Below are 15,107 nucleotides of genomic sequence, written 5' to 3' on the forward strand. Positions count from 1 at the left end.
GCTAAATCTGGGAAAGAGCACAGATAGGACAGGAGTCACTGGGCATAGGAAGCAAAACATATGCAGGCCTCTTTTTTTGAGGTTGCAGATATGGTGAAAATTGTAATATTTTACACCCTTATGGCATTTCTGTGGGGACCTGCTCACAGGAAAATACTTAGTAAGTCCTGGTAAATTGGTGGTATTGCCCTGTTTAAGTGATTCCACAAAGCTCATGGTTCTCCCATTGCAAAAAGACAATGGAGTATAATGTAGGAGCGTTTCTAAATAAATGCAAAACTGAGAAGGGAAGTGAAATGTATTAGGATTCAAGGTGGAAAGCAAAAGCCATACTACACACCAGTGCTATCTAAAATGATCTGAGACTCATCTTAGACCCCGAGTGAAAATGGATGTGGGATAGGAGAGAGAGCATTAGGTTCGAATTAAGACACAAGGGTGCCACCCCTAACAGATCATTTGTCCTTGAGCAAGTGATGCACTTCATTTCCCTGGGACTTGCTTCCTCCATCTCTTTAAAATTAAGAACTTAGGCAAGATAATCCCTAAGGACACTTCTACTTCTTTTTTCTATAATTAAAAAAAGAAAAACTTTAAAATAAGTATTTGATTTTCTAGAAACGACACAACTAACATGTAATATATAACACAAAGTCAAAATTTTTATATGAACTTAAACAATACAGTAGACTAATTCAGACCCTGTGCTTGCAGGTAGAAAGCTATAGTAAACATATATAAAGATATCTCAACCAGCAAATGAAGCATATAAGATTAATTTGACTCAATATGCTTAAACAACAAAGGTAAGATATGCTTGCATCACTACACATAATTAATGTGCAACATATTTCCTATGACCGTATGATGTTTTAGTTCCCAATTAACATTGTGCAGAAAATATTTTTTAAATAAGATGAGGACACCTATCATGAGGTATTCAAGCCTACAAAAGTTAAAAATGTTAATAGTACGGTTTGAAAACAATGTTGGCATTTCAACTTCATTATTCTAAAGTTGACATAAGAACTCAGGAGAACCATGCATGCTTCCAGAACACGGACTCACTCTTTAAAAACGTAAATAGAGGGCGCCTGGGTGGCTCAGTGGGTTAAGCCACTGCCTTCGGCTCAGGTCATGATCTCAGGGTCCTGGGATCAAGTCCCGCATCGGGCTCTCTGCTCAGCAAGAAGCCTGCTTCCCTCTCTCTCTCTCTCTGCCTGCCTCTCTGCCTACTTGTGATCTCTCTCTGTCAAATAAATAAATAAAATCTTTTAAAAAAAAAATGTAAATAGAGCTGGGGTCTTTCCCTCATCTCCCTGCTTCCACCCTCTGTTGTGCTTTGGGAATTAATATGTGAGTAACTCTCAAAGAAGTGGCAAGTACTCTTTGCAAATTCTAAAAATGAATACCAAAATTTAAAAAAAAAATGGATTGCTCTACTTAGCTTTTAGAAAAAATAGAAATTTCTTGTTTTGTTGGTATACCATCACATTAGAAAATGTCTCCTATAACTCGGAATTGTGTTGGGATATTCATAAAACATTCAGTCTAAAAAAAAATGGGAAATTCATTTTTAAAGTATCAAAATTCTAATCTGATAGTGAATGTCAGTGGTGGTCAAGTGTGTGTTTGACTTCATCTCATCACAGTTACACTGAAAACATACTTCAACCGCACACCCAAAGTGATTTAAATAATATAATTATTTTGAGTGGGAAATTGACAGCGGAGCTATCAACTTCCAGAAGCTACACAACAATAACGACAGAATACGCATGACCCCCACCATGCTGAATTGGTGGAAAGAACTCAGAGGCAGAACTTTCCTGGAATGGAGACACTGGATAAGACACCGCAAGGTCTAGAACTTAAGAAACTATCTGATAAAATAAATCATTTGTATTATTAATATTATTATCAAATCCCATTATTTCCCCCTTGATATCCTATAGGATATCACTTAAACCTATCCCTCTCCTTGTTGCCTAATCCCTGCTGACTTTCCAGGTACTAATAGATTTTACCTCTAGACACTTGCCTGTATTCTGTCAGGGACAAGGTTCTTAACCCATTTTTAGAAGCTGTACACAGGTAAATAAACTTGACATTTCAGAGATGGAAAAGAAAACAACAGTGTATCTTCAGCTAAATTACAGCTTTCAACATAGAAATTAGAATATTTTTTTCTTTTATTAATCATATTATCAGAGCCAGTCAATTTTAAGTCACCTGTCATTAACTATTAACAGATAAAGTTGTATTTTCTTCCTTATACTTAATTCATCCAAAAAATTAATAAATGAGTTCCTTATGAACATTAATTAGAAATAATAATATAACTGTATGCACTTCAGGCAAATAGAGCTTGGCTCAGAGAATGTCTTTCAAACAGATATATTTCATTTATCTAACATTGATCTAAAGATATGTGATATCTTCATATGTAAAGATATATTTTATTTTTTTCTGTACTAGACCTGAAATTATGTAAAGTAGCAAGTGTGGATATCACCTATCATTTAGAAATACTACAGACTAGGAAAAGCATGAATATTCCACAATAGTTTTCAAATTGAAAGTTTTTTTTTAAAGAATTGGTTTCTTGACATGTTTATTTTAAACATAATAAATTTGAATGTCTGAGAAACTTAACATGAATTGCAGCTGGAAAATAGAGCTCTATTTCCTTTCACCATCTTATTTTCTTCTTCCCAATATCCCAAAGAATACTGTAATAGTTGTTTCCTACCTACAACAATTACTCTCATGTTTAATAAGAATATAAAAGAAACTGTATTATAATACAAAAATGTAAGCATTCATTATGAATTTACTAAAAACAACAAAATAGGGGCCAGTGTTGCACATTTTATTTTCTATTTAATTGCAAACTTCCTTTTATCATCATACCCATCATGTAAATGTCGATAATAAATGAACTAGTTTAGTATCTTGAATGAATGTAACGTACAAAAGGTTAGGACACCCTGGTTGTATTTTAACAGTGTTACATCAGATTATTTACATAAAATTACAGAATGTGAAATCAGCGTGACAACAGCCTGATTTACTGTGTAGTAGTATATAAAACTCATTCTTAAAAGCCTGCCAAAAGGGGTGCCTGGGTGGCTCAGTGGGTTAAGCCGCTGCCTTTGGCTCAGGTCATGATCCCAGGTCCTGGGTTCGAGCCCCACATCGGGCTTTCTGCTCAGCAGGGAGCCTGCTTCCTCCTCTCTCTCTGCCTGCCTCTCTGCTTACTTGTGATTTCTCTCTGTCAAATAAATAAATAAAATCTTTAAAAAAAAAAAAAAGCCTGCCAAAAATACTTGCTTTCAAGATATTTGTAGCCATTACTTTCATTCAGTTTTATTTTCAAATTTTTCAATAAGAAAATAGAAGTCTATTTTGGCACCTAATATTTTGCTCCTGATGCTTTTCTCCTGCTTTCTACCATGCAAAATTACACTTACTCTTTCTTTTCTCTCTTTCACTCTCTCTGCCCTTGCCCAAGCCTTCCTTAAACACACACACTCACACACACTCACACACACACACACACACACACACACACACAGTGCAGCTTGATACCACTTAATAAGTATAGAGGTGTATGTGTTTTGGGGGTGTCAAACAGCTGTCACAAACTGTCACCTCCACAAGAGAAACCTTGGCACACAACAAATTAAACTACACTTCTTTTTTAGCTGTCATTATTCATAGCCAATAAGTTGAAATGCTCTCGGCATTTCATGTGCAAATAAAACCATGAGGAAGCGCAGTAGATCAGAATAGTGGGCCAACAGATAAAACAGAGAAAACAACACGCTGTCTCAGGCCTTCTGAAGTGGCTCATCATCACCCCTGCACCAGCGTGCACCAAATGAGATCCAGCCTGGGGCAATGTATTAAATATGCATATCAAAGCAAATGAAAAAATAAACCTGGAGATTCAAATTGGACACATTTACATGCTGAAAATGTCCCACTCATACCACTTCGCAGGTAGTAGTTCTGGGGTATTTTCCCCTTTTTTGGTGGGGGGGCGGGGTAGGAATGGAGGGTGGACTTGCAGAAGAGGCAGACACGAGAGAATTCGCTTTGTAGGGGGATGCTTGGAAAGGAATATAACCAATGCACCTATGATACAGAAATAGCAAAAATGGTGAAAACTCTGCAAGGTTTTCTCTCTCCTCCTGCATAAAATTCAAGTCTGAAGCAAATCTCGCCATTTCCCACTCGGTGTGCTGGTGGAACAAATTATTGCTTCCTTTCAAAACAAATAGCAGGGGGCTAAAGTAAAAATGTTATAGTTCAGAACTCTAGGAAATAAAAAGCTTTAAATTATGATGCCCAATGAGGTGGCAAGCCCTCATGGGTTCAAAATAAATCGTTGTCATCTTTACTTGATTGGGGGCCTGAAAGAGGAGCAACAAATGTTACAGTTGACTCTTTTATCCAAAGATGATGATTGTTCAATTATTAAAGCGCTATCCTCTTAGGTACCACTTCCTTTTTGAGTATAATTTAAATATTACAATAGTTTCATAAATGGGCACTATCGGCCAATACTCACAGCCTAGTTTATCTTATCTCTTCCCTGCAAACACAGGCATGTTCTAGTTCCATACATCCACTTGAAAAACAGTTGCCAAGAAACTATTCTAGAAAACCAAGTAGTCGAGACCCCTGGAAATGTCATGAGAAACGTTTTTGGCTGCAGATAACTGTGAACCTCTCATCCTACAAACCGTGGAACTAGATTCCTTCTCATCCCCCCCAACGTTGCAGGTTGCATTTGAATTGAGAAACAGGAAGCAGTGAAAATAAACAAATAAATTACAACAACAACAACAATTTCTAAGGGAGTGTCATGCCTTGTGGACCACCACCACGCATCATATAGCCACATATCAGCAAGTAAACTTTCCATAGCTGCTTTCTGCATCCTTATGATTTTAGTTAACACACTCAAATACAAAAGAGCCCCTCAAAGTTCACCCCATCATGACGGAAAAAGCCAAGAGTAAAGATAGCGGTAGGAGCTTTCAATGCTATAGTATTTATTCTGTCTCAGAACTAGACAACCAGGAGGACTGACGTTTTCTTTCTTTCTTTCTTTCTTTTTTTTTTTTTTTAAACTTTTGTTCTCAGGCTAGCATTCCATACAGTACAAAGGCTCATATTTAAAATGTATGACTGGATATTTTCAAAACGTTTTTTTTTTATTTTTGGAGGGTGGAGAAAGATAACCTCACAGAAGGTTTATTCTCAAGACATCTCAACCCATTCCTCTTAACACTCAGGAATGGGGGGGGGGGTACAGGTTGCCTTCCAGCCTCAAAGCCTGTTTAACTCCACGAAATGTTAAGTTAATCTTTCAGCCAGCAAGTTATTAGACTATAGCCTATATCACTTAAGTTGTAAGCTCAACTGAATATAATCTATGTCCCCCACCCCCGGCTTGAGTTCCTATAAATAAACTGCTGTTCACACCCACTCTTTAACCTTGCCACTCCTGCCTTTCCTACCAGCTGCAATCTTTCTTCTCTTTGCTTCTTTTTCAAATTTTCAGTCTCACTACATATGCTTTTTTTTCTCTTTCTTTTCTTTTTTTTTTAAACATCAGACTCCCTAACTCGGTTCCAAAATAGGATTAAAAACAGAGAATAGAAAGAAATCTCCCATCCTGGCCTGACATACACAGTCACTCCTTACTATACTGTGTCTCCATTCACCAACTGTTTAAGTGTTAAAATTCAACCACGAACCTATGGTTACTCAATCGCAATTCCCTTCAGCTTTCTGTAATACATTGTTAATAATTGTTTCATCAAAGTTACTGTCTTTTATTATGAAGATGCTTCAGGCACTTGGCAATAAGTCCATATACTGACAATAAGTTTCTATAGAGCAAGAGCTCGGAGAATTGTAATGTGTTCACTCCTTCTGTTATTTCTAATGCAATGCAAGATTGCCAATAATTCTCCGGACTGTCATCTCTGTGAGAGACTGGGAAATAGGCCCTCCTCCCGGTTCCTCTTGTCCTTCAGTTGTCTCTCTCCCCCACCCTGTCCTGCTAGCTGACTTGCCTCTCTGTCCCGGCTGCACTGATTACACAGAGTTGAGGAAGCAGAAAAGGCAGCAGTCACCATATCAAACAGACAATTTGCTAACACTCCAGCCACCAAATCCAGGAAACTTTACACATTAAGAGCACAAATCACTCTATCAACTCCCTGGTTACTTTGGTTCTCCACATAAATAAGCAAAGGGGCCAGGAAAGGGCAAACGAAGATGAAGGGTAAGGCAGAGGTAGTGAGAAAGGGAGAAAAGAGTCCCAAAGAGACCAGATCATTTAAAAGAAAACTAAGTTTAAGCTTAGCTAAATGTTACAAGTTTTTTTTTTTTTTTTTTAAATGCTTTACCCAGTGGTCTCAAAAGAATGTGAAAGGGCTCTCAGACTTACATGGTCAGCGAGATTTGTAGAGGAGCCTGAAAGTTCTTCGTGATCTGACTTGGAGCTGCCGTCTCTTTCATCAATGACAAGGTCGATGGGCATTTTCCCCTTTAAACAGCTAATGTACCGATGGCAGAAGTTATCACACAGTTCGTGGACCTAAAAGGAGGGTCATGGTGGAGGGTTCAGCTCATATTGTTGTTGTTATTGTTTTGTTTCATTTTTAAAGGGGAAAAAAAATCAGGTTGCAAGGTTACATTTGGAAAGAGCAACAGTGCAATGTCTTCCAAACTAACTCTAATTAATGGGTGTAATACTTGAAGGCAAGGAAACAATAGAGCAATTGTTGCAGCAGATATTATTCTCCAGAGACTTCCCTGAGCAACAAGTTACAATAAAGAGAGAAGAAACAGGACTGGAAATAACTGGGCTCAGACTGGGAGTCCAAGGGGGAAAATCCGATTTGATGATAACATCACAATGTTAGAACGCTGGAACTGGGAATAGCGTTGGCATTTGCGATTCAATAAGCTAAGAGTTTTGCACGTTTCCGGGGGACAGTGATTGAGCTGCAGAGCAATGTGAAGTCACCCCAGCGAGGAAGATCCCTCTGCCTGCACCTAACACTTGCTCTGGTCTGAGGGTGAGCTAAGCTAATAGAGACGCAAGCAGGCTGAATGTCCAGTAATACAAATGGTTTGCTGCATTTCAGAATAATCCTGAATGCCTAGGGGGAAAGGCGGGAGGGGGTGAGGTAGGGGAGCAGGAAGGGCTGTCCTGATTCACCCATCCTCTGAGCCCTTGGGTCGAGCAGCAATTTGAAGGAAGGACACGGTAACAAGTTGCTCATAACCTCCAGGGGTTCAATCCCTCAGACTGGAGGTTTGTTAAAGACATCCCTACTCAACTAAGAAAGGAAAGCGGCTAAATCAAAATGAGGAGTGTCACTCTCTGCTTACCTTTTCTAACTCCAAAAGATGAAACCTTAGTACTTGTATTGCTTGTATCATCTGAAAGAAAAGTTTAGAGTGTGGAGTTAAGGCTCTGTGACTCAGAAGTCCTGAGTTGGGGGGGTGGTGAGGGAATTGAGCTGGGGGCGGGGGGAAGCAGACAAGTGGCCAGGCGAAACCCACACATCAAGAAATCGTCAGAAAAACCAAGTGATTACTGCTCATCTCTGCCTCATTGGCCACGGGGTAGGAATCTGACTCAACCTGAGCCGAAGCATCTAATATCTTTGCCCGCTGTGTTCACTGAGCTATTCGTGAGGACTGCTTTCCTAGGTCCAGGCCTTCTTTCTCCGCCTGAGTCTTTAACCGTCCCCTCTCTCGACCTCAAACCAAATTAAAAAAAAAAAAAAAAAAAAAAAAAAATCCGCTTCTTCCGAGAGAAAGCTTTTTAGAACCGCACACCCTGCGAAATCCGTCCTTACTGAAGAAGGAAATACTCCAGATGAATGGTGAAGCAAGGCCTTTGAAAGCGGATTTAAGTACTTTTAATATTGAAATTGTGCAAATTAGCAAAAGAATCGCACCTAAAAGTGGCCTGCGCCCGCGCGCCCCATACCTCCCCCCCCCCCCCCCGCGTTTCCCCGCCCGCCCTCAGCCGCTGCGCCAGCGGTTACTTCCTTCGGCTGAGCTGCCGGGGGCTCGGCTGCCTACCCAGGCAAACAGAGGAAATAACTCACTTCTCGCAGCCTCGCTCCCTCGGCCGAGACCAGGGACTCATCCCCTGCACACTCTGGGCGCTGTGTCCCCGCCTGCTGCTCCCTGGCCTCCACTTTCCCTGACGTCCATCCCACCCCTCACGGTCCATCGCCCTTGCGGGGGCTCTAAGTTGTTCCCTCTTCCTCCCTGTCGTTCGTGAGCTTCAAAAGAAGCTCTGCTCCAACTCCCCGGAGCTCCGGGAGGAAAGTGGGTGCTTCTAGGCAAGGTGGGGTGGGCAGGAGGAGCACGCTGGGGAAAGGCAAGAAACGGTATGCCTTACCAAATTGTCCAGCTCTGGATTTGAGGAAAAAAGTGGCTTTTCAGCACGAACCTGTAAGAAGCAGGGACAGTCCACATGAATGACCACCTCACCTTAAAAGAAAAACGCTATCACGGACTAAACCGTGTGAGTGGGTATGGTGGAAGGGCAGTGGCAGAGAAGAGGAGAGGGGCTTTGATAAAATACATGAAACAAACTAGTGCCTTAAATTAGTGGGTTCGGCTGAAAAAGTGCTGGGGCCTTCTACTCCTGGCCCCATTAAGGGCCACCTGGAACTGCTAAACTGTTGCTGGGAATTCAGGGCCGTTCTCTGGGACCGAGTCCCCCCTCAACCAGCCGTCTAAGGGGCTGTGACTCTCAGCCTCCCACACCTTAGTGCCCTGCGTAGACTGACCCAAGAGGCGCCCAGCTTCCTTCCCTCCCGGGCACTCTCGGGTGCCTCACAGCCCCTGTCCCCAATACTTGTTCAAGTAGCTGCAGGCGGGAGAAAAGGCCAAGCCCCAGATTAGGAGTAGGTCAACTTTAATTCGAGGGTCGAGCCCCTGTATTCCTGGCTGGGGGGAAAAACAAACACCCATATTTATCTCTGCTTCCAATTCGCCTCCAGGCTCAGGGATGGGGAGGAGGCGAAGAGGACGGACTGGGCCAGAGGAACAGATCGGGTGTCCCTGCCTTTTCCTCCTCTTTCATGTAAAGCTCTGAGGAAAGGGGAGGGGGAGTGAGGGTCTGCAGGAGGGTGAGTGGGTCAAGAAGGTTGGACCTGCTTGGCGAAGACCGCGATGTCCTCATTGAAGGAGTCGGAGGAGCAGACGTCCCCGCCGGCCACTCCGGGTTCCCGGGGAGTGCAGGTCGCCAGCTCGCACTTCTCAAAGACCAGAGCTAACAGAGGAAACAACGGGTGCCTAACGGGCAGCGCCACGCAGAAACACACACACGGAGACGGGGTGCAGAGGGGAAGGAGCAAGAACTGTAATCAACAAGTTTGGAGGGTTCGGATTCCTTCTTTAATAAAACAGGCACGCATCACACTTTACAACCCTTCCTTAGCCAGCCGAGCCTGGGTCAGAAATAGAAAGGAAAAACGGCCTGGCCCTTTCCCTCAGCTCAGGAGTCCCTCAGATCTAGTCGGAGAAGCCCCTGGCCACTTCAGCCCGCCAAGTAAGAAAAGCCTCAGTTGGAAGTAATGAAACAGCCAAGCAGCTCAGGCAGTCTGGAGCTGGGAGTTGATCCAGACCCAATCCCCACACTACAGAGGCCGCGGAACCAGCCCCCTGATACCCAGCCCTGACCTCTCAAGAAAGGAACGGTCTGTGAAATTTAAAAAAAAAAGAAAAAGAAAAAGAAAGAAAGAAAGAAAGAAAGAAAGAAAGAAAGAAAGAAAGAAAAAAGCTTTACACTCCATATTAAGGGTTACTTTGAAGGAGGCCGAAGGCTTCACCTATATATACACCCAAAGTGGTATTTCTTACACCTAAATCGGAGAGCGTGCTCTTCCAACCTTTTCACCCCCTCGCCTTATAAACTTGTTTGCTCGACTTCTAGTAAAGCCCGCGTGCGGGGGCCAAAATAATAGGAATGCTAACCGCCCAAGAGCTTCCTTCCAAAGACCACATTTCTCCAGCAGGCAAAAATAAATAAATCGAGTGTTAAAACTTGGAAGTGTGCGTGCGCGTCTGCCCTTTGTGTTCCTCCCGGCGGCTTAGCTGCACTTCGGGATGCTTGCGGCCTCTGGCTTCAGGCTCAGTTGCCGTTTACCAACCGTCCCCTCCCCTCGGCAAACCGCCGCCTTCTCCACCTCCTCTCAACTGGGAGAGCACCAGCGGTACACTTTGGGACCATGCACCTCCATCCCTCTCCGAGTTCCCTCAGAATATAAAATATGTGATTTCCAGCCATCTCTCCCTCACTCCTCCTAAGAGCAGCTCTGTGCAAGCAGCAGTCCCTTCCAGCCCGCTGCACTTCAAGGTCTACCCCTTTATTTACAGAGAATTAAGAAGTGGGTGATTAGGACTTCCTGGCCGACAGAAACAGCCCTGATTCCAGCTCAAGCTGCATTTAGTGACTCCCAGACTCTCGGTAGGAAACAAGAGGGGGAAAAAAAAACAAAACAAAAACAAAACAAACAAACAAAAAAACCCCCAAAGTTGCTCCTCATCTGCAGGAAACTTTCTCCTTCGTCAAGGCCTCTGTTAGGGGGCCTGGAAGGACCAATTCTGCGTCCTTTGGCCCGGAATCCCGTCCTTGGGGAGAAGGCCCTGGCAAGATTCTCAGGACTCAGTCACACTGGGCTGTGGGGTCCGGAGTGACGGGGCCGTGGGGGTGGAGGAGGCTTTATCTTTCGGGGACTTACACTTAAGGCGAAGAAGAGCAGGCCCCCTTCTCTGTCCTTTCTGAAGGCAAGCGGTTCCCACCCCCCTCCCCCGCAGAAATAACTCCCCACTTAGTCGACCATCCCCTCAACCCCCACAGAGACGAACACACACTCGCACTCACAACAGTATGCTGGGTCGGGAGGAGGGGGGTTGGTTTACCCATAGATCGCGTCCTTGTCCCGCTTCAAGGCGTCGTTGACAGCGGATCCCATGCTGGCTGGCATGACATTGGGGTGCGGGGCGTGCGCGCCGTAGTGCTGCGTGGCGTGGAGCGGCGGCCCGTGGTTCAGGTGGTGAACCGGAGGGATCGGCCGCGGCGCATGAGGGTCTCCGTACATGGAAGCAGGCACCCCTACTCCGTCCATCCCGCCGTAATGGGGCAGCTCATCGTACTGTCGGAACCCGGCAAGGGGGAGGGGGGCGCGGGAGGTGAGGGAGAGCCGAGGGGGAATAGAAAAAGAAGATGGGAGAAGAAAGCAAGGAGAGAAGTGGGAAAGGAATAGAGGTGGTGGGGGGGCAGGGGAGAAAGACGAAGGGAAGAGGGGGCAGGCAGGGGAGAGAGAGAGGGGGAGAAATAAAAACAAAGTCAGAAAGGAGAAAAGTACCGAGCACGAGTTGAACACACAGAAACCAAACCAGCCGAAACAACGAGTTGAAAGTTGCGGGGGGAAATGTTTTTAAATTTTAAAATGAAAAAGTATGAACCAAGAGCAGCGTTTACAGTAGGGAGAGGGGGCAGTGAGGCCAGGGACTGAGGGGGCGCCGGGAGGTCCCGCTCGGGCCGGAGGCAGCAGAATCGTAGCGAGCCAACCGAGGGAGAAGTGGAGTTAGTGTGAGGAGGAAGCCCCGGATCCCACCCCTCACCCCCCTTCGCCTCCTCCCGAAGATCCAATAAATCAAAAGGCGAAATGAAACAAAATAAAGAGAAGAAAAACGCTAATAATCAGGAGGAGAACGCCGAGGAAGAGGGAAGACTGGGGCCAGTGCCTCCCCGGGGGCAGGGAGCGGAGGGGAGGGGGGAATAACGTGAAAGTTACCAGAAACATTATTTAGCAGCGGATTCCCTGCGTCCTTGTCAATTTCAGAGACAAAACAAGCAGCCCAGGCTAGTCTAGGCGGCGGCGCAGCGGCTGCGGCAGCGCGGCCCCAGCGGCGGCCCCGGCGGCGGCGGCGGCTCCTACGCAGCCCGTGCCCGCCCCGAGCCGCGGGAGCAGCGGCGGCAGCGGCGCAGCAGCGGCAGCGGCGGCAGCAGGAGAACCGGGGGAATCGCGCTGCTGGGGTAAAAGCTGGAGCGAGGCGAAAGCGTGTAACAATTGCACACGCACACACACCACTCACACGCACTCGCCGCCCGCCCGCTCGCACAGCGCTGGAACACGCGCGCCCAGACACGCACACACGCACGCACACACACACTCGCACACACGCAGAGGCACGGGGGGGAAAAGCCGATGAATAATTTTGCTGCTATTTTTTTTAAATACTGGCCGCCATCATCAAGCAGCGAGCAGCAGCAGCGTTGAAGGGAGAGGAGGCATCGGGACAGGCCCCTCTTAGGAGAGGATTTATATCTAGGTAAGTGTTGGAGATTTAAACCTACCCTTTGCGCCATCAGTCTGCGCTCCAATAAACTCCTGGATGTGTCGTATATTTAATATCCCAGTCCGGATAAGAAAGTGATCTAGGCTGAAGATTCCTTTTTTTTTTTTTTTTCCAAACCAAAAAGACTTCTCCCAATTCTCCAATATGTTATTTTTAGGGGGGAAAAAAAAGCCCAGGCAAGACAACGAAGAGTTTTTTTTTTTCTGTGATATTTCTTCTTTTTCTCTTTTTTCCTCTTCTTCCTCCTCCTCCTGATCTTCCTCCTCCTCCTCCACCTCCTCCTCCTCCCCCCTCCCCTCCTCCTCCTTTTCGGTCCTCCTTTCCCCCTCTTTCTCTTCTCTTCCCCTCAGTTGGAAAAAAAAAAAAAAAAGAAAGAAAAGAAAAAGAAGAAACAGAAGAAAAAAAATTGTCAAGCCCCCGAACTGAAGGTTACGAGCGGCCCGTCAGCAGCCCACATGTAACCGAACTGTCGTGTTTCATGGCTTTTTGCCACTCCAGCTGTCAATCAAAGCCCGGAATGTCAAGGTAGTGAATGAATGATGGTTGATGATGATGAAGAGGAGGAATCTTTCAGACCCGTTTTTTTTCTTCCAGTAAAACTCCGCGAGGGGTTTCTGCTTCTTGAATTTTTTCCTCCCCCCTCCCCCCTCTTTTAGCTTGGCCCCCGCGGTATCTATAATATGATCCTCTCTCTTTAAAGTATCGTTCAAAGAAAGCAGAGGGGAAAAATCAAGAAAAAAAAATGAATAGTTTGCAAAAATTGGACTTCCTCCCCCCCTTTCCTGGTAGGTATTTTGTCTCTCCCTCTCTCTCTTTCTCGCTCGCTCGCTCTCACTCGCGCTCGCTCTCTCGCGCTCGCTCTCTCGCGCTCTCTTTCTCTCTCTGGGAGATGAGTGAGTGTCAGTAGGTGTTGGCAGGTTGGCTGCTGCCTGGCTTATAGAAGAGCCTCAGTTTGGCGGCGCGGGTCGGCGGCGGGAGAACGAAATGACGGAACCCGGAAGTCGTGGTGGCCATAGCCCGTCGTACGGCGGAGACACATCCCGGGAGTGGGGAGCGGGAGCGAGGAGGAGCGCGCCGCGCGGAGCCTCTGATATGCAGCGAGTGCGATCGGACGGCCCCGGCTGGGGGGGGGGGGCGGGGGAAGCGGGGGGGGGGGGGGAGGGGGAGGGGTGGTAGGAGCTTGGCAGACCAGAGCAAATCAGCGAGCCTGCTCCTCCGCGGGGACGGCCGGGGAGGGGGACGGCCGGGGAGGGGGACGGCGGCGGGAGGGGGGGACGGAGAGGGGGAGCCGGAGGAAGAGGACTCTGTGTGTGTGTGTGTGTGTGTGTGTGTGTGTGTATTCGCGCGCGCGTGGCCGAGGGCGCGCGCATGAGGGCGGGCGCGCGAGAGAGAGGAAAGAGAGAGAGAATGAAGAAGACAGGGAGAGCGCAGAGAGGAAAACTGCAGAAAACCACAGGGAAAGTACGGTACAGCCTCAGCTCTTATGATTTTTTTTTTTTTTTCAAACTTACTTCTAGTTCATTTTCCCATTACACCGGGCTCAAGCCTAATGGGGTCGTTTCGGGGACATTTGGCATGGCGCTCTTGCTTTTGTTCCTTTTAATTTCGCGGGCCCCCACTCCTCTGCCAGCCGATTACTGCGCTCCTGAGGGCTTTCTGCTAACATCCAGGGGCAGCAGGCTCTGCAAACTGTACTACTGCGGAACTATAGTTTTTTTTGTTTTCTTTTTTTTTTTTTTTTCAAGTGGTACTTTCTTTCCTGTGCACATCCAGCACCCTTGTTGTCAACATTTAATTTTTCCAGGACAAGAAGAGATCAACTTAACTCAGACAGGACTCTCTCCTAGCGGTGTGGACAACGGCCACCCTGGAGAGTCTCTGGGTGCAGCGGTGGAATTGGGAGGGAGGAAGTGGGGAGGAGTCGTTTGGGTGTTTGATGTTGTCTGATGTCGCCAAAAGGGTGTGTGTGTGTGTGTGTGTGTGTGTGCGCGTGCTCGCGCGCGCGCCTCTGTGTGCGCGCCTCTAGTGTGCGCCTCTGAAGTGGCTCTCACTTAGAGCTGGGAAGCACGGGAGACAGAGGGAGGGAGAGAGATAAGATGCCTTGCAGGGAGAATTGGCCGGTATACCCTGCCCAGCTTTGTTGTGGTCGCCCAGGGTGCAGAGGCCGGAGCATGGTAACGCCAGCTGATGGTTGTGTTAATTGTACCGGGCAATTCCTCTACGTGGGGAAGACGGACCGACTCCGTAAGAACTTTTCCAAAAAGGAAAAGAAGAGGGGTCGGGGGAGGGAAGGAAGGTAAATATCCCACTTGGTTTGTGTAGAAAGTAGTTCTGGCCGGTGTCTCACCCAACCCCTGGCTGGAGCTGCACCCAGCCTCACCTCCACGCCGAGGGTTTCCCGGTGGCCCTGCGTCAATCACTTCGAGCCTGGAGCTGGGGGCGGAGTTATCGTCACCGAGAGCGCGCTGCGCAGCTGCCCCCTCCGCACCCCCCTCCCCCGGCTCCCGCCTGCCCAGAACTCCGGCCCTGTGTGCTCCGAGAGCACCCTCTCTCCCTCGCTCCTCGCTCTTGCCCGGTTCATGGTCCCTGACCCAGAGACTCGAAAACAGACTGTTCCTCAACAGCCGATTCCCTCTCCAACTTTGAATTCATTCTGGAGAGTAGAAAGTAGGGTATTTTCCGCGCGC

The 15,107-nt window shown here is 46.7% G+C and overlaps 1 protein-coding gene across 8 annotated transcripts in view; it reads right to left on the bottom strand.

Annotated features, from left to right (window-relative positions):
- Positions 1-12,677, bottom strand: part of MEIS2 (Meis homeobox 2) — a 208,779-nt gene extending 196,102 nt beyond the window's left edge. For 4 of the 8 annotated variants that reach the window (XM_047737007.1, XM_047737004.1, XM_047737010.1 and 1 more), the window contains exons 1-6: positions 12,419-12,677; positions 10,978-11,210; positions 9,207-9,348; positions 8,447-8,497; positions 7,420-7,470; positions 6,470-6,619 (exon numbers count right to left, since the gene is read on the bottom strand). In XM_047737007.1, coding sequence (XP_047592963.1) covers positions 6,470-6,619; positions 7,420-7,470; positions 8,447-8,497; positions 9,207-9,348; positions 10,978-11,210; positions 12,419-12,430 — 639 coding nt within the window. In that variant the 5' untranslated portion in view covers positions 12,431-12,677. Of the gene's footprint in view, positions 1-6,469; positions 6,620-7,419; positions 7,471-8,446; positions 8,498-9,206; positions 9,349-10,977; positions 11,211-11,855; positions 12,364-12,418 lie in introns of those variants that run through there. The other 4 variants (XM_047737006.1, XM_047737011.1, XM_047737009.1 and 1 more) reach the window with 2 other exon arrangements.
- Positions 12,678-15,107: the final 2,430 nt, after the last annotated feature.

This window comes from Lutra lutra, chromosome 7 (genome assembly GCF_902655055.1).
Source record: "Lutra lutra chromosome 7, mLutLut1.2, whole genome shotgun sequence".
In the NCBI taxonomy this organism is placed as follows: Eukaryota; Metazoa; Chordata; class Mammalia; order Carnivora; family Mustelidae; genus Lutra; species Lutra lutra.